This window comes from Leopardus geoffroyi, chromosome A1, assembly GCF_018350155.1.
Source record: "Leopardus geoffroyi isolate Oge1 chromosome A1, O.geoffroyi_Oge1_pat1.0, whole genome shotgun sequence".
In the NCBI taxonomy this organism is placed as follows: domain Eukaryota; kingdom Metazoa; phylum Chordata; class Mammalia; order Carnivora; family Felidae; genus Leopardus; species Leopardus geoffroyi.
The window spans coordinates 51,691,016-51,710,692 of NC_059326.1; the positions used below are offsets into that span (position 1 = coordinate 51,691,016).

The window sequence follows — 19,677 nt, forward strand, 5'->3', positions numbered from 1 at the left end:
TGTCTGAGTCCTGGTTGGATTCCTGTTTGCAAGCAATAGAAAATGATTCTGGCTAATTTAACCTTGACAGACTATTTACTGGAAAGATGTCTGTGGCTCAGATATCTAGAGGGACTCGGAGGACCTAGCTTAGAAAAGAGGTGGGAACCAAGGTGGTCTGCAGTAGGGAGCACAGCAAAAGCTATGCAAGAAGAGTAGAGTATTCAGCCTGCTGCCTCCACTCCTGTTCCTTTGTTGGGCTGGTCTCCAGCTGTCCCTATGCTTGTGTGACTGGCCTAGGCTGAGTGACATGCTTGCTCCACAGCCAGGCTGGGCAGGGAGAGAGAGCACTGGCTCTTGGTTACTGTGTAGGATATGGGTTCCATGCCCATTTCTATACAGTAGGAGATACCCTAGAAAGGAGATTCTTAGAGTGTTAACAAGAGTTGGATGCTACAGAGTCCAAACCAACAAATGATGATTGTAATGGTTCTCTAACACAAGGAGGGGCTCTCATGGAGAACATGAATGTGAGGCAAGAGAAGAGATCAGTGGAAAGCAGTAGAAATAGAGAAGCAATAACAGAGAGAAGCAAAGATGAACTAGACTCAGAGCAGACGAGACACGCAGTTGTGTCATGAAAATGGTAGAGTCACAAGAGGAGAAGAGATGGATTGATGTCCACCCTCAGGGGTAGTGAGACAAATAGTGATTTTAGGTGCTGGATTGCTGGGGATACTTGAGCTGGCTCAATTCTGAAAGAGTAGATAGATAGTGTTATCTAGTTCACAGGCTTTGGAGTCAGAGAGTCATGGGGGTCCCTGAGATTCATATCCCAGTTCAACACTCACCCACTCACCTTGGACATATTTTTTAGCCACCGCATCCTCACTTTCCTAATTTGCAAAAACTGTACCTACATCATTTTGTTGATGTAACAATAAAATGACAATACATTTAGGTTCTTAGCATAGTTCTTGGCATATTATATGTTAACTGTTATTATTACTCTTATTATTTCATATCTCCCATGACTTTACAAATGTTATTCTATTTCTTTATCTTCATAGAAAAGACCAACTCACCTTTAAGATATAGCTCAGATGTTACCTTCTCTGCAAATACACTCATGAATATTCCCCCTGCCCTAGGTAGAACTGATAATTCAAGGCAACACTTACTGGGTGACTACAATATGCATGGTACAGCATTTTTCTAGGTGCTGGAGATAGCAAAGATGTCAAAGACATAGTTTGGTTCCTCAGTAGTCCACAGCTACAGGGAAAAACAGGGACATAAACACACAATTTTAATATCTTCCAGTAAGTACCGTGATAGAGCTAGGACAGAAGAGCACCCCGCTTTCCATTTTCTCCCACTTAAATCATGCCTCTATTGCAGCAGCCATGCCATCGTGAGTATACTTTTTGAGCACACAAATATATCTTTTACATCTTTTTATCTCTAGGACATATTAAGCACTCAGTATCTTTGTTAGATAAAGTATGATTCCATTATATCTTCACTGAAAAACTTATTAATTTTTGGAGATATCATTCCCACTATGTATTACTATATGAATAAAGTTTTTTTTTGAAATTCCCTAAGTTACTTCCTTACCAAAAGTTAAGGTTCAGTCACTGCTCAATGTTATCACCTCTAATCTGGTTGAAATTTGAATGAAGCGAGGGGGACTTGTCCGGAGAATACCAGGTTGAAGCTTGAGGGAGTCCCACACACATAAGATAAAGCCCCACGTATGGGGAAAGCTGAGGCATGAGAGGAAGTAGGGCTAGGGGCGCAGGTAGAGATGGAGCTGGACTGACCCTTGAGTGGTGCAATTGGAGTCCTAGGGGGAGAAGGGGGAGGGAGCAGAGAACACATAGAGGCATCCACCATGTGTGAGGAGGAAAGAGAGGCCAGTGGGACTGGAGCAAAACAAGGCAGAGAACAGAGGCCAGAGAGGGGATAGGGATGAGGGAGAAAGAGTCCAGTTATTCATTTGTTTGGGGATTATGTGAAACATTGGCATGCACAACGCATGCTCAGGCAGGGTTGAATGAATTTCCTAATTGTAATGAGGAGGGATGTATGAGAGTGTCAGAATAGTGGTCCCTGGGTGTCAGGCGGGAGAATAACTGCCATCCTCACAGCTCCAGGTGAGCCAGGGTGAGTAGGACAGGGAGGAGATGAGGACCCAAGAAGTAGGGCTCAATCCACGTTGTGGCATCTTTCTCTGATTTGAGCATTATGTTATACAAACCTGTGACCGAAATGCATGTGCCTTGCTCAGTCACCTACGGGATCATTCATCCACATTTTTTTTTTTTTCTTTTTTGAGAGAGTGCAAGGGAGGGGCAGGGGCAGAGACAGGGAGACAGAGGATCTGAAGCGGGCTGTGTGTTGACAGCAGCAAGCCTGATGTGGGGCTTGAACTAACCAACCACGGGGTCATGACCTGAGCCAAAGTCGGGCACAGCCAACTGAGCCAACCAGGTTATTTTTAAATAACCATAATTTTTAAATGTTATTTTTTCTGCTTTTGACTTTTTAAGGTAAAATTTGTCAATGATGATTTTCTTCATTTCTGGGTCTTTTATGTTTGCAACTATGACTTGTGTTGATTAATGGCTAAACACTGTATGAAAATATAATAAAGCATTATGGAAATTCTGAGCAACTAGATTATTCTTTGCTTTTGTCACTCAGAATTGGCAACTTTGCAATTTGTGTTTTATCTCTTTTGGATGATTGCCTTGATCAATCAAACCAAATAGAAATAAAGCCTACTTTAGGTGGGAGTGGGGCATGGGCAAGTAGACTTTGGCCAAGTAGAGCTGACGATCTTTCAGGGCTGGAAAGAAGCTTGTCCAATTTCTTCATTTTGCAAATGTGGAAACTGAACTTAGAAAGGCCAAATGACTTGCCAGGGCCGTCCTGGGGGAACAGAAATAAGAACCCATGTTTCCTCTCCTTAGTCGAATCATAGAATCATTAATATTTGGTACAGAGAGTAGAAAAACTCTAAACACTGGGTAAGTGGAGGTGGAATTTTTTAAACATTTAAATCAGGTTTTCTTGACCTATTATTCATATATAATCTCCATTTCAAAGGTCTAGGGTCTATTTTGAGAATCCATGAAGAATTGGGGAAGATAGTGAAATGGTCAGATTTATACTTTAGGAGTTACTCTATCAAGACTTACTCCTCAGTACTGCAAATAAATTTTAAAAACTATATGTATTTAAAAAATATTTCTCACTACATTTTTATTGATAAATTAATTTTATTGGTGTGATTTCTTTTTTTGACTGTACAAGAAATATATTACCTTTTTGCTACTATCATATTTCCAGATACCGCCGTTTGTTTTTCCTTGAATTGATTTGGTTCAGTGGAAATTTGTATTTGAGTTGCTTATAATGGTCAATATCTCTTTGGTATCCTTCATGCTTAGTGGAGTCTTAGAGCCCAGTATAATGCAGAATAAGACACCTGTGACTATGCACTGATCAGTCAGTAGAGGCCCTCTAGAAACTCACTTCAAAGTCAGTGTGATGTACCCTGTACTCATGTATTCTTTGATTCACTGCTATAGGGAAGCATTGCTATCTTTCACTTGGACTTATGAGATCTGGGATATTAGTTGATTTAGTGTGTGTGTGTGTGTGTGTGTGTACATTCATGTGTATATATTTGTGTGTGTGTGATTCTGTGGGGAAATAAAAATAGTATAAAACATGGTCACTAATCTCATTATCTCCTGATTGTGTCACCTTAGCCCCTGCCATTTCTTATAAAGCATGAGTGGTGGACATTTATCAATCTTGTTTTTGTCCATCCAAACATCAGAACCCGTATTCCACGTTTGGGAAATGTTCTCCCTTATGATGCCTTGCCAGAGCTCTCTGTAGGAGTGCTGATGATAGTGACTCCATCTTCGGCCCTCCATCTTGTTCATGATCACTCAGTGACTTCTCTTGGGGTTGTATGTTTTTCCCTTGGAGATACCTTAGAAATACCTTGGACATACCTTGGAAATGCCTCCCAAGGTTGGGATGAGGAGAGCTGGCTCTGGCCTCCCACAAATCTGTTAGAGTAACATAGTCTTTCCCTTTCCTGATGCACAGGTGGCTCCATGAGGTCTAATTAAAGGTTAGCTGTCAGTTAAATGCATGCAAACCCTTTCATCTTACTACCGGCCACTCCCCTCAACCTCCATCCCCTTGCTGTATAAAATCTGTAGACTTTGCTGAGAACAGCTGTGCACCAGCTGGATCATAGCCTGCCCCGATCCCCCATCAGTAAGTTATTCTGAATAAAACTCTGTGTAAACTGTATGGAGTCACACACTCCCTTTTCCAGTCTCAAAGTGCTCTTTCAGTTTGTGGGATACTTTACTGTCCCTCCCCTACCTTTGAACACTCACCTTTCCAGGCTCCTTCCAGTTCAGGCATGGATCTAGGCTCTGCCAATCAGATCCACCTGCTCTCCAGACCGTGAATCAGTAACTAGTGACACCAAGAAGCAAGGGTCATCCAGAATATATTTGGACAACATTTGGGTTTGGGGACAGCATACATAACCACGTTTGGTTTCTGAGGGGAGCAGTGGTAGCAGCTCCCCAGGCAGCATCCAGGGTCTGGTCACTGAGGCTGCTTGCATGTGCTGTGGTGTCTGTGGCTGGCAGGAGTTTCAGGATGTCTTTACCTGACAAGTCCTGTGGTTTGCTTTTGGAATTTTTTTTCTGGCTATAAAATCCCTAAGTTTGCTTCTTTAGCCCTTCCAGAGAGTATGTGAGCTATCTAGCATCTTTTAAGTACACATTTCAATTTCTGCTTTAATTAACTGGCACTGGTTTCTTTTATTTGCATCTAAAAGCCCTATTACTGAAAGCTGTATGAGAGATATTGGAGCCCATACACCTTCAAAAATATCGAAGGGAACCTGGAATTTATCAGCAGTCCTTGGAGGGGGTAAGAGAAAGCAGAAATCAAGTTGCTATTAAGAAAATGGACCTGAGCAGCCATTGAAATTAGTGGGAAAAAAACCAACTAATCAAATTACCGTCTGTTGTCCCCTTGAATGACAGTCCCACTGAAGCTGAAGGCTGGGTTTGTGAGGCAAAGTAATTGCTCCAAGAGGGCAGTTGAGGAGTGTGAGGAATTCAAGGTCTGTGGAGCATAGCAGTGGACAGTTTAGCAGAAGAAAATGACAAACTCAAAGTCCTTAGCTCTCAGCTCAAGGCGCCAACTGCAAACCAGTCACTTTCTAAGACAGGAATGTATAATCTCTTTCAGCCACAAAGCTGAGATGATTGGAACCTATACGCGAAGATTTATCCTCCAGGTTGTTCATACTAGTTTATAGCTTTCCTTAGTCTCTTATATAGAAATTTACATTTTAATTGATAGGATACTAAGTAGAGGTCTTAACATGGGGTGGAGATGTGTGAGAGGCATTGAGTTGCTCAGTGTTCAGACCATCAAACTCCACTGCACTGTGCCCTATGCCCTACTCCCAGAGTAAGCGTGCTCCTGGTCCTATTACAAAGTCAACCCAATGGAATCGCAAGATTTTATTAACATATTTGCAAAACTCTGGGTGATACAATGAGAGAATGAATTCTGAGGATTGTTGAACAAGGATGGAAGAATGTGATTTAGATCAAGAAGATTATGCCAGTACCTGTATATGTACCTATATGCAATTCTGTATTCAACTGGAGGTGATTTTAATTATTTCTTATAGTCTGCTGATGAACTTGTACTCAACAGTGGCCCAGACATGTCTTATATAAGATAGAGGAAGAAATTAAAAGACTTAGAGATGTATGGAACCAAGAGGGAATTTTTTGTGTTTAATCCATTCCCTTAACTCTTGACTGTGGCCCCAAGGCCTCCCTGAGCCATGCATTGAGAAATTCATTGGTGAGGTGAATGCCTGTAAGAAATTCCTGAATGAATTTTTAGGAAATGCCTGTAGAGTCTCTTCTTTGTGGACCTAGAATCCAGTGAGAGGAGACACAGTTGAAGTGAACTCTCTGATTTACTGTGGTACTAGAATCCCAGAGTGGCAGAAGCCACCCAGCAGGACATTAACATTGGAGACAATTAGGGTCTGGGTGGGTGGTTGGGAGGAAGAGGTGAGTGGTGGGCAATCACAATGGTCTGACCCCTAGAGATTTTTGGTATTTGCTGATCAGTCATGAGTACTCTAGTACGGTCATGAGTACCTGTACTCTAGTACAGCCCACCAAGAAAACATTTGATTTGTAAAACAATACCAACATCAACCAAACCCCCAAACTCTAGGTATGTCAATCAAAGACCTAATTTGAACCACCACTGAAGAAAGTCTTGGCCTTTTGTCCAATTTCCAAACTTAAATTTTAAACATGAAAAGGAAGGTTAGGTACTCTTGAAAAAGAATTCTGTGATAGATATCACCAGTGTGCATTTCTTCTAGCCTTCTGCCAACGGACCTTCAGCTGTGGAGATGGCCCTGCATTAGGGGAGGGAAATGCTTGGATCCTTCAGGTATAACACAACAGTTGCTCTGAGCTAACACCATTTCCTAAGGATCCAGAACGCCACTGCAACCAGTCAGTCAGGGTGAGGGCCTATGAGCATCAGGTAATAAGTTAAAAAATTTGAACTGAATTTACCTTGAAGGAATGCAGGCTCATCTCTATTAATTTACTCAGTTCCTGATTTTATGATTGGAATTAAAACTTCCAGCAACCACAAAATTCCTTTGTTGACTTTCTGACACATGGAATAAAGGTAATTATGATAAGAATTGCCTAGTAGAAGCCTCTAGGCGTCCTAGTGGTTTTTAAAATATCATTCATTCATTCATTCACTTATTCAGACAACTTTTATAAGTTGCCTACTACATGTCAGAACTTATGCATGGTAATTTGTTAATAAACAAAACAAAAATTTCTGCCTTAGTGGGGTAAAAATCTTAGAGGAAGAAGACAAATGAATAAGTGAAGTATATGGTATGCCAGGTAGTGGTTAGTGCCACAGAGAAACTAAATTAGGGATGGAGTGAGGTAGAGGATTGCCTCATTTCTCAGAGCCAACTGGAATTACAAGGGGATGGGGGCCGATGTGAGGGTCCTGGGTTTCTTGTGGTGGCCAGTGTAAACAGTTTGAAGGAATAATGAAGTAACATATGACACCAAATGGATAAAATAAGAAACAAAAAACCAATTTCATGGTAGAAGGAATAAAAAGTCACCAGCAGGGGCTGAAAAGGTACAGGGGTGTTCATTCCCTATCTGATCGCCATTTAATGTGCCTGTGTGGCAGGTGCAGGAAGAGGAGGATGGATGCTGGGGAAAGAAGTGTTTGTGTTTTAATATTAGAATTTAAGCTGAGCGTGCAACAGAGAATCCATCTCATTGGGGGTGATCAGTAGATACCACGTTATAGCTTTGAGTCCTCATTCTGACACTGTGAACCTTAGCACTGACAATTCTGGCATTAATTCTAAAGCGTTTAGCAGCTCAGCTCATCTCCATGGAGTGGTGCTAGAGAGTCAAGGACTATACAGAGTTAGAATATTATCAGCCCTAACGATGCTTGATTGATTGTTATATTGTTTGTTTCATAAATGGCTTCTTTTTCCACTCAGTTTTATCATCATTAATCAGTGGAATAGCCTGCTGGATGTTGGTGTCTAAACTGAAATTAAAATCTGTTTGTTCAGGATGGTTTTGTGGAAGCTTAGTATAACAAAAGAAGAATGATTTATGCAAAGGTTTATCTTTCAACCCACTTGTTTTCAGAATCCACCCATTTGATTATATAAAGTGAATTAGCTTTTGTCCTTGAGCTGAGTATCTTTGGATTTGATGCCAAGCATTAAACTGCAAAGGGAAGATCTCCTCCTCTCAAATGTTGTTCTTTGCTAACAATGTTAAGAAAAATGATGTCAGTTCACTGCTCCTCAAAATATGGCTTGGTTGACCTGACTTATCCTCAATTAATTAAAAAAAATTTTCTCTAGAAAGGTTTTTCTTCTGTCATAAAACACATGTATTTGTTGATGAAAATCTGGAAAATTCAGAAAAGTGGAAAGGAAAAGTATTAGCTTTCTGAGTTGTCTGCCAGTTTGCTTATGCTATGTAAACACTGTATATACTAATGTTCCTCTGTAATTTTATGAATATTCATTTATCCATACAACCCTTCAGACTGTTTTCTTTTGTACTTGGAAAAGGTTAGCAAATATCAGAAGAGACTATAGCAATTATATGGCAGTTACTCTCAGATAATATTTTTATGAATTGCTTTCTTTTCTTTTTTTGTTGCTGGTGTTTTTAGTTTGCATTTTTTTTTAGCATCATGGTTCCTTGAATCCAGCCCATGTGGCACTTCCAGGTGAGACAGGACTGGGGTGCTATTTGGACTATGTGCAGACACAGCATTGCCAGCATTCTAGGGCAAAATCAATCTGCTCAAATAACTGAAAGTTTATATTTTAACTGATATGTTTGCAATCACAAAAACCTTATGACACAACATGATTAGATAGTCTGGGGGGGGGGTGCAGAAAGCAGGGAGACATGAGCAAAGAATTTTTGGCTTCATAAGACATAAATATAAATGATTCATCTAAAAAAACTTGTATGGGACTTTGAATTTTATAGATATGATCTCATGTTCGAACAGAGAGATAACAGGAATATTTGGTTATTCAGTCTATGTGTATTTATTGAGTGCCTGCTGTGTACTAGCACAAAGGACTTCAAGAAAGGTACCGTGTAGGCGCCTGGGTGGCTCCATTGGTTAAGTCTCCGACTTTGGCTCAGGTCATGATCTCATGGTTCATGGGTTCAAGCCCTGCGTTGGGCTCTGTGCTGACAGCTTAGAGCCTGGAGCCTGCTTCAGCTTCTGTCTCCCGCTCTCTGCCCCTCCCCTGCTTGTCCTCTGTCTCTCTCTCTCTTTCTCAAAAATAAATAAACATTAAAAAAAAAGAGAAAGGCACAGCGTGGCTGGAAAAAAATGAGCAAGGAGGTATTTGCTTTCAGGATGTTTGATTATCTGATTAAATGTCATAAATGATAATTCAGTAATGTACCTATTATGATCATAAAATTTTGTTTTTAAGTGTTTTAACTAAGGCATCAGCCAAAATATACCACATTGTTATAAGACCAGAGAATTTAATCACCTTGGCCTGGTTCTTGTATAATTATTCAACACCTGACTTCATTTAAATTTTCTGCTTTATCTTTTTCTTTCCTTTACATTCCAAAAGCGTGTGCTCATATGTCACGCTTACACGCACACACATACACACAGATCTTACTATCCAACTCCCACAGTGCCTTTTCCTCTTCTTCGCTGAAGCAAGAAGTATTCTACCCACCTTGGTTCAAGCGTGTATTCAACAAACATATCCCTGTTTGTGCCTTATTTCTTCAGGAAAGTTTTCATGATTCATTACCAACAGCTTTGAGTTTATTCACCTTATTTTAACTCCAATCTACATCATACTCTCATTGTACTATTAAAATTATAAATATTTCTCTTGTGTGTGCATATCTACCTTCTCTTCCATATCAGATCGTAAATCTGTAAGAGAGCCAATCGTTACCTCAAACAAGAAATATACAGTGATATCACTTCTACTGCCTTTGAGCACTGTATTTACGAAGTCCTAAAAGGAGTCATATTATTTTACTTAGGGATCTCTCATTTACAAGGAACAGATGCACTAAGGTGTCCTATGTAAGCACATAATCAGGGATTTCATGAGAATCTGAGAAGGGGAGCTAAAGCACATAGCTGGGAACTGGATGCCTCTTGGGTATCGCGCACTGTCTCTCTGTCTGTTGCTGAGTCTTTCTCTCTTGTGACTTGTTGTTTCTCTTGCCATGTATGTTGTTGCTTGTTGTCTTCTCTTGTCTGTGCACTAAGCTGCCTTTACGTGACATCAAATTTGGCAGCAAAGCCACATGGCCTGGATTTCCATCTTGCTCTCCCACTTATAGCTTGTGGTAAGTTTCTTAATTCCTTTGTGCTTCAGTATTCTCGTCAGTAAAAGGGTGGTGGTGGTGGCGAGTTGTTAATACCAGTAATTGTAGGGTAAATGCATTAAGAAAGTGAAACACATAGTAAGTACCATATAAATGGTGGCTCTTATTATTTATACATTTTATTTTTATTTCCTTGTAACTTCAGTTGATTGTGCACCATCATCGTTGTCGTGATATGTCCTACAGGATAGGTTGGTGTTCCTCTTAACTCAGTCCCATACTCCCAAGAAAGCAATCTCTTTGGCTCAGTTCATCTTTTTAGACTGGGCCCCATTGGTATTGGTTCCTGGCAGGCCAGTGGGCAGGCTGTAAGTGCCTTGCTTTGGTCCAATCTTATATATAGGGGTTGAGGGTGGAATTTCTTGCATTCTTATGGCTGCTATCTCTCACCAGGCTAGTCAATTTCCCAGCTTCTAGTGGAAAAGAGGGTAGGCAACAGACACCATAAAATATGTACTGGCCAAAGATGTAAGTGAATATGTTTTTACAAATATTGATTGGATTTTTAATGAGTTTTTAAAAATTGTATTGTAATTTTCATTGATTTTATAACATCAAAGATATAATTCATAGATTCTTACTAGTACTAAGATGAACCCTTTAAATCTGGCAAATACATGACAGTGTTATGGAAGGAGTACAGAGCTTGAAGTCTGGATCTGGAGGAGTTCTGGTTTCTGCCCTTACCCACTGGTTAATCCTGTGCAATGCATGGTATCTCCCTGAGCATCAGTTTCTTCATCTGCAATTAGGGACACAAAATCCATTTCACAGAATGTGAAATATCAGTTATTATTATAAATATACTACTTTATAGGGAGTAGTTTCCCTGGATAGTGCCTTTACTGAAAAACTCAGCATCAGATTCAGAAATAAAGAGTACATGATGATCACAATAGATAAAAAAAAAAAAAGTCTTTTTAATATCTGTATTTGCCAGATTCAAAAGGCCAGCAGCATAGAGAAAAAAAATCAATGATGGAATGAAGATAACAATGAAGCATAAGTGATATTGAAGAAGAACAGCTCAATAGTAAGCTGGAAATAATAAAATTCCAGCAGTTTCCTCAGATCAAGGACTTAAGTCTTATAAAAGAGTAAAGAGAACCATTTGGAAGATTTGACTATTGTGCTCAGGTATATTAGGGCTCACTCTTACTAACCTCATTTTAAAAATTGCAAAATTAACCTAATTTCTAATGTTCATATTATTAGTAGCTCAGGCATAGTTATACATAGGATTCTGATGGATGACCAGCTTATACCAACTGGTTGAGTGTCTAAAGTGTGATTTGAGGAATACACAAGGCTCTCTTCCCAAAGTACTCTCCCAATAGATTGCTGATTCTTCTTGAGGAGACACAACTCACTTTGAGCCAGACTGTCTGTGCTTGGATTCTACCTCCAAAATTTACTAGCTTAGTGATTCACACTCTCATCTTTAAAATGGGATAATAAAGGTACCTCATAGTCGCATACTCCATAGGGTCGAATGAGCTATATTTAAAGACTGTACAAGTGTCAACTCCTATTATGTTAATGAGACAAGAGGAAAAGTCCAGAGAAAGGAATCCTGTCTTAATGAGAGATGTGTGTGCAAGTGTGTGTATAAGGAGTGGCCAAAGAATATCACAAAGAATAGTAGGGGTAAAAACAGAGTGAGTGCTAGAAAATAATATGAAGAGCCCACCCAGAAGGGCAGTGGGCATCAATTATTTGTTTCCCTTTTTTCATAGCTTTGCAGAGAATCACCTAGCCAACTACTGATAAAAGCACCTTTACTACTCTGGCTTCCAGAAAAAGATTAGTATACATCTTCTCTCTCACCATATAGCCCATTAACCCTTTTGTTTGTCAGTGGGAGAGTTTTCTGGTTCCCTATTCAGTTATTTTTTTCCCTCCAGTTCCATTTATTTTAAAAAAGCTTTTTTTTTGTTTGTACTAAGCAATAGGAGTACAAAGTTTGTTCAAGGTAAATCTTATATCTATGTAAGAAAGTTTGGTGACTGTGAAGATTTCTCAAGAAATTTTGATGGCAGTAAACATGTTTATTCTGGGAATGTTAATATCACTGCTCTATTGGTTGTTGCATTAAGTGGAATGTTAAATGATCTGAGAGCTGATAATCCTCATTCTTACCACTTTGGATGTTGATAGCCAATATGACCACTTAGCCTTGATGTGACTTTTGCAAAGATGATAGTTCTGTGAATTATTTAGAATTGCATTTGTTTGTGACTTTCGATAAAACTCAGTGACAACACTTGAATCAACAACATTCATTTCTCTCCCATTAATACCTGGATACAGGCATTCCGTGGCTCTAATGGCAGACAGTTCTGCTTCTTAAAGTGCTCAAAGACCCTGTCTTGGTGCTCTTCCATCCCATGGCCTCCATTTCTAAAGTCAAGCCAGCATATCTCTATCCAGACATTGGGAATGAAGGAAGGAAGAAGGGCTTGTTCCCACCATTTCAGGACCCTTCCTCGTGTTTTAGACAACACTCTACTCACATTCTGTTGGCCAGAACTTAGTCACAGGGTTGTGCCTAGCTGTAAAGGAAACTGAGAGCTGTACTCTTTATTTTGTACAGCCATGTGCTTGGGAAGAAGGGAGACTAGCTGTCTTGCAACAAATAGCAGCCTTTGCCATCCTGGGTCCGGGTAACTATTAATCAACCTGTAAAATGAGATACAATGCAAAATGCAATGGAATATTCATCTAGGTATTTCAAAGCCATCTCTGATAGCTCAGTTTCTTAAAATACAGTACTTAATTATCACAAAGGAGCTCACTTATTTCCAGGAGAGAATTAGAAGTTCAGTAAAAGACGATGTAATTTTAGTGATCTGCTTGGCTTCCTAAACCCATATTTATTAACTTCCCATAGCAGATTCCCACAGGGTCAGGTGCATGCTTGGTTGGAAGAGTAATTCCATTCTGACCTGGAAGAAATTTTAAAAATTTACATTTATGGCTTGAAGAGTCACATCCCGTGGATTTCCCTCTCAGACACTTTACTTGTTTCTAAACTTTTTTTTTTTTTTAAATAAAATAAGTCCTTGCATTGAACTTCATTAATAGGTCCTCCAGGACCAAGGTTCTTTTCATTCCTCCAAAGGGCAAGTGCTAATGCTTTCTCTGAGGTCCTGCATCATCTGCCTCTGATGTCAACCACATCCAACTTTACACTCTGTAGAGTCCCCTGTTGCCTTGTCCCTGATGCTGAGACGCCCATTTGCTACCTACTGCTGAGCCATTATGCCACTCTGGGATTCTGGGCACTGCCTGGAGCTTTCTGGAGTGCTCATTCCACTAAGGTGTTTTTATTCTCTGGGTTTCTGCTTCCCTATCCAGTCAATTCCAGAATAATATCACCTCATATGCCTGATGATCAGATGAGAAGTTTGGATTAGCATGATGTTACAAAAGAAAACACAACAAAAACCTGTTTAGTTATATACTTATCACTGTAGAGACACAGTCCAGGGTGGAATAGTTGGCAGAGGGAGGACCCTGCTAATGGTAGCTGCAGTTACAAATTAAACTTGAAGCTGATAGATGCACAGTGCAGAAGGATTCCTCACAGGAACAAACCAAAGAACCCCTGGAGAACAAACATTCAATCTGTCAAAGTTTATCATCATGTAAACCAAAATCAGGCACACTGAGATTGTTGGTAATCCCTTGGCAAACCATTATGCCTTCTTGGTTTGAAAATGACCTGTAAAAAGGATCCTCGAACTTGATCTTTGCAAATATTCAAAAGAAAAGGTACTCCTATCTTTCAGAAAAGGAACTATCAGGGTGGTGGATAAGAGATTGGGCTTTGGATTCTGGCAGATCTCAGGAAACCCGAACTTCCTCTTGTCAGCTCTGTAACCTTGGGGAAACTGCACCATCTACTTAAACCTCAGTTTGCTCATCTTTAAAATGGGTATAATAACAGTACTTATAAGAATATTGTAAAGAGAAAGGAAATAATTTATTTAAATACTTAGTATACTATCTACACATTGTGTGCCCTTCATAAGTACCATTGTAAAAAGCAAGAAAGATACTAATGTAATGTAACTTCCTTGCTATCTTTTAAAATGAGCAGGTGGGGAATCACGCACAAACTAAACAAAAACAACAACAACATAGTATGATCCTCCATAGTACTTTAAATGACATGGAAAACTCACGATTCTTTTTCTCCCCCAGTTTCATTGAGATGTAATTGACATATAGTACTGTATAGATTTAAGGTATAGAGCATAATGACTTGACCTATAAACACCACAATAAATTTAGTTAACATCCATCATCTTAAATACAAAAAAGGAAAAAGAATAAAATGTCTGTGATGAGAACAGTTACAACAGTTCTTGTGATGAGAAAGTTAAAAACTTTCTTTTTTTAATTAAAAAATTTATTTATTTATTTATTTATTTATTTATTTATTTATTTGACAGAGAGAAAGTGTGTAAGGGGGGAGAGAGACAGAGGGAGAAGAGAAAGAGAATCTCAAACAGGCTCTGTGCTGAGTATGGAGCTCGTTCCCATGACCCTGGGATCATGACCTGAGCTGAAATCAAGAGTCAGACACTCAGTCGACTGAGGCCCCCATGCATTCTAGTATCTAATTTCTTAACTTTTATATATATCACACAGCAGTGTAAACTATAGTCATCATGGAGTTCATTATATCTCTCGTACTTATTTCTTCTATAACTCGAAGTTTGTCCATTTTGATCACCTTCCTCCAATCCCCATTATCCCCACCCTTTGCTTCTGGTAATTGTAAATCTGATCTCTTGGAAAAATCATGATTCGCATGTTGTACCATTATGCTGTACTAAACTCCATTAATGTGATGTTTATATTCTAGTTTTATGAGTGATGAGAAGTTCAGGGAAAACAACAGCTTTAATAAGGAAACCAAAAGGGAGGTGTCCTAGAATCTTTGCATAATTATGACTCCACCTAAACCCCACTTCTAATCTCCTAAATCTCACTATAAGTCTGTCGTGATTGCTATGATTTCTGGTACAACTAGCTATTACCGCACCTGTTTCAAGCTGGTAGAACCTGAAAAGGTCTTGCTTCATTTGACAAAGCAGAGAGATGCAGTTCTCACCTCATAAATCAAACAGGTATCAGGAAAAACTTTTCCACTTACAGAGCTGTCTGTGGATCAGTAGATCAGCATCACCTGGGAGCCTGTTAGAAATTCAGAATCTCAGGCCCCACCTTGAATCAGCTAACTCAGAATCTGCTTTATGACAAGATGCCCAGAGAAGCATTCAGGTGAAGAATATTTCACATCCTGTATTTCATTTAAAATTTAGCAATAGTTAGGGGCGCCTGGGTGGCTCAGTCGGTTGAGTGTCCGACTTCGGCTCAGGTCATGATCTCACGGTCCGTGAGTTCGAGCCCCGCGTCGGGCTCTGTGCTGGCTGCTCAGAGCCTGGAGCCTGTTTCAGATTCTGTGTCTCCCTCTCTCTGACCCTCCCCCGTTCATGCTCTGTCTCTCTCTGTCTCAAAAATAAATAAATAAATAAAAACATTTAAAATTTAGCAATAGTTATTATACTGGAGTGATAGATTTGTTAAAAATTTCATGTTCCTTAACTCTCTGTCTTCTCTTCCATCCATCTTTGTTCTTGGCATGAAAAAGGAGCATGGGCCATCACTATTTAAATTACTGTATCCTGTATTTTGTTCCTCTCTTTGGTTTAAATGTTCTTGAGCTAGAAGAGTGGTAAAGCTCACCAGTTTTTATTTCAGAGAGACAGAGATTGTTCCATCTCTACCAGTTACCTAGAGTAAGTCAGTTTTCTCATCTATAAAATGGATATAATAGTAATGGTTCTTTTCCCACATAATTTTTTAGTGGCTCCCACAGCTTATAGGGTCAAATAAGGCTCTGTATGATCAGCCCATTTTCTTGGAAACTCTGATTAGTTAGCTGAGACTAGACTGTAAGTGAGTCAAAATATTTAGAGTTTATGCAATTTGAACTCTTCCGTTGATTTTATTTAGTTGTCAGTGGTGATTTCTGTTTTCAAGATGAGGACATTTTTTTTTTCCCATTGCTCAAGGCTTACTTAAATGCACCCAAATAAAACTGAATGCCCTATCTGTGCTTAGCACTATCCAGTGATGTGGACATAATACTGAGCAAGGTAGAAAAGCTGCTTCTCTCATGGGGCTTACGTTCTAGTAATAACTGTACAAACTGTAAATATGTTTACCATACCTTATTACAACATTTACTTTCCCTTTTTGTTTCAGACAAATTTGTTTTAGGGCAAGGCTTGCTGCATTTCTCTATTATTTGAGTATCACAAACACAAAACCTAAAGGTGAAAGACAAAAAAAAAATGCTGCCATTATCATCATCATCATCCCTACTATAATTATTTTAATTCTAATAACCTATAGTTTTAGAACTTAGAAATAAGTAAAAGACAGGTGTAATGCTACTTTTTCAGACTCATTATAACTATATGAAAAATTTAGAGCCACAAACAGCATTTAAGTTTTAACCCCCAGATTTTAGGGACCAAGAAGAGGCTAAGGACTAAATTTATTCTCATTCACCCTTGCAAATGAAGACCAAATGTATACCAGCACTCAAAATACATGTATTTTCATTTTACAAAGATAATTCAAATAAGTAAAATTGGCATTTATCACTTTGCTAGTCTAACAACGACTGGCTCTTAATAAACACACACACACACACACACACACACGTTGCATGTATATATTTAACATTTTTTTAAATCAGGTATTACTTCACCAAATACTTTGAGTAAACTTACTAGGACACAGTGGTTGTTGGTTTTTTCCCCTCTTGGTAAGAATAATTCATAAGTTTGAAGAATGGTTTTATGTGGCCAGCTATGAGTTCAAGTTCAGACATTATCATTATCATTTCAATATCAAGCTAACTCATATGTAAAATATGATTACAAACAATCACGGGGTAGCACTTGGAAGACAAGGTTTCCTTCACCTGAAATTTTGCTCCATTTAAAGGTGGAAATGGACAGCAGATGGAGGTTAAAGACTAGGAACTCCCAGAATGACTTACTGATGCTTGTTATTATCAACAGCAAAAATCCCCGACATATTTTCTTTATGGAAAGATGGTGATGAAGTGTGTGCGCTACATTGTAACACTTCTTTTTTCTTGTTCTTCTGAAAGCCATGAACTTCCTATTGGTGTCCTTTAAAAGGAAGCTGAAGTCAGAAATGGGTTGTTATTTCCTATTCATAATAACAGTGAAAAATGTGCTCCTGCCTGTAATTGGGAAAGTAATTTCCTAAAAAAAATTTAAGTAGGCCTTGAATAATAGTCAAGTGTAACCCAAACCCTTCTTGAACATGACTCACTGCTTCACTATTGTTTTCAGCCTCTGCGGGAGATGATGATTTTCTGAATTTCCAGCTATAGATTTGTTCCTGAGAAGTGGGATTGAAGTATTGTGAAAAAAGATCCAAACTGATATATTTTGAAACTGGCTACCCTTTGAAAGACTCTGTCCCTATAAAGAAATAGAATACATTAATAAAATGAAAAGAAAAGTGTTCATCATTTTTCTTTCTTATTTTGTTTCCCTCTAGTGCTTCGGTATTTTATATGGAGACATGTCCAACTCAAAGGCATTTGTTCATTTAAAAAAAACTTGGGAAGTTCACTCTTATGATCTCTTAGAACCTGGGCACTATTTCCCCTTACAGGACCATGTGTGGACCATAGCTCTGAATCCCTTCTCCCCCTTGGATCCACGAGCACCGCTGAACACCTCTTTTCTGGATAATACTCAGAGTTCAAGGGACGAAACACATGATTATGTTTGTTTCCATGTCTTCTGCCTAGACCTGGTATTTTCATAAATTTAATAATTCTACAAATGTAATGAAGTAAAGGTTTTAGGCTTGAGCTGGAACCACTTTTAGCTAGTAGGTTAATACAATCAAATCAGCTTATAGGCTTAATACAAACATTAGCTTTACTATGCTGTAACATCGTGATTTTTAAAAAGAGGGAATTGGATTAATATTTGGATTTCTGGTGTCGAGTACTCTGTTTTGAGCCAGAGACATCATCCTGGTCATATTTGTGATCATTCTTGAGCATCTGAGGCAATACGTGTCTGTCTTTCCCCTGGTCTTCAAAAAGAGAACAATAATCAAACCTTGCTACTATAGTAAGAGTTATTAGTTTGGGAGAGAATTACTACCATGTTGATGTTCTAAATGATGAAGAATATGGTTTTTGGTCATTCTGGGCTGGTGCTCTGGAAGTGTGATTCAGAGCCACTTAAAATTCCCTTCCGCAGGAGGCAGAGTATATGTGGTCAGATGATATTTTTAAGGCTTTTCTAGGGCTTGGTGACCTCACAGTTCAGACTGGACAACTTCCCACAATGACAGGTCTATTAATCAGGAAATGTAGGTGTGACAACCAGTCAGAGATGCCTTTGCCCTCTTCTCAAAGAAGAAGGTCCTGGACAGGCCAACTGAGAAGCACTTGGATGCACTGTGAGCTTGTCCAACCCTGACATTTTGTGACCTCAAATATATGGCCAAACGCCTCAACTTCACACTCCTTCCTTGCCTATTCACCATCAGATGATAATCAGGCGACACAATAAAAGCATCGCTTGGATTTCACTCAGTTCCCTGATGTGTTTTTAAAGCTCCAGAAAAAACTGTTGAGCTGCAAGGGACATCCTGGGTATTTTGAATTAGAAAAGGGAAGGTTGAGATGAAGTAAACCTGGTTGAGAAGTTTTCTTTGGCATTATTTTAAAGACAGTTGGCAGTAATCTTCAAAGGAGGGTGTGTGTTTATCTTTTTTGGCATGCCTTTTGTTTTACTCATTCTGGAGCCCCACCTTTTATTTGGGGTAATATTTTATCTGATATCCCTGGCAGCTGAGCTGAGACTGCTCACAGTTCCAAATTATCTGGTCAATTTAGGGGAAAACTCCAGTAATTTGAATTTTTGGCATCAATTAGAAAAATAACGTCCAAATAATTGCTCTGCAGTTCGGAATGTTGGTTGTTATGTTGAGACAACTGTAAATCAATCTGAACACTGCAAAATTCTGGCAACTCATTTAAATGGAACTCAGTGAAGTGAGACTATAAATAAAATATCAATGAACATTTTACTTCACTTAAAAATTTATTTTAGTTCTCTTACCCATTATCAGCAGCTTCACTTTTTAATGGAAGTAAAAAGTAAGAAAGACAACATTTTAGGATCTTCAACTATCACTTGACTATAGACCCAAATTTTAAGATGGAAAGGTTCAAGAAGAGTTAATTCTTTTTTTTTAAGATTTTATTTTTGGGGCTCCTAGGTGGCTCAGTCACTTAAGCATTCAACTTTGGTTCAGGTCATGATCTCTCAGTTTGTGAGTTTGAGCCCCGCATTGGGCTCTGTGCTAACAGCTCAGAGCCTGGAGCCTGCTTCAGATTCTGTGTCTCCCTCTCTCTCTGTCCCTCCCCCACTCATGCTCTGTCTCTTTTTCTCTCAATAATAAATAAACATTAAAAAAATTAAGATTTTGTTTTTAAGTAATCTCTGCACCTAACATGGGGATCAAGCTCACAACCCTGAGATCAAGAGTCGCATGCTCT

The 19,677-nt window shown here is 39.0% G+C and overlaps 1 protein-coding gene across 16 annotated transcripts in view; it reads left to right on the forward strand.

Moving 5' to 3' along the window:
- The window catches only part of SCEL (sciellin), a 322,010-nt gene that overhangs the window by 161,670 nt on the left and 140,663 nt on the right, over positions 1–19,677 (forward strand). For 6 of the 16 annotated variants that reach the window (XM_045479709.1, XM_045479771.1, XM_045479789.1 and 3 more), the window contains exon 1: positions 15,215–15,326. The exons of 5 other annotated variants lie outside the window; for them this stretch is intronic. In XM_045479709.1, the coding sequence (XP_045335665.1) occupies positions 15,299–15,326 (28 nt within the window). In that variant the 5' untranslated portion in view covers positions 15,215–15,298. Of the gene's footprint in view, positions 1–15,213; positions 15,327–19,677 lie in introns of those variants that run through there. 5 more of the 16 variants (XM_045479699.1, XM_045479760.1, XM_045479821.1 and 2 more) reach the window with 3 other exon arrangements.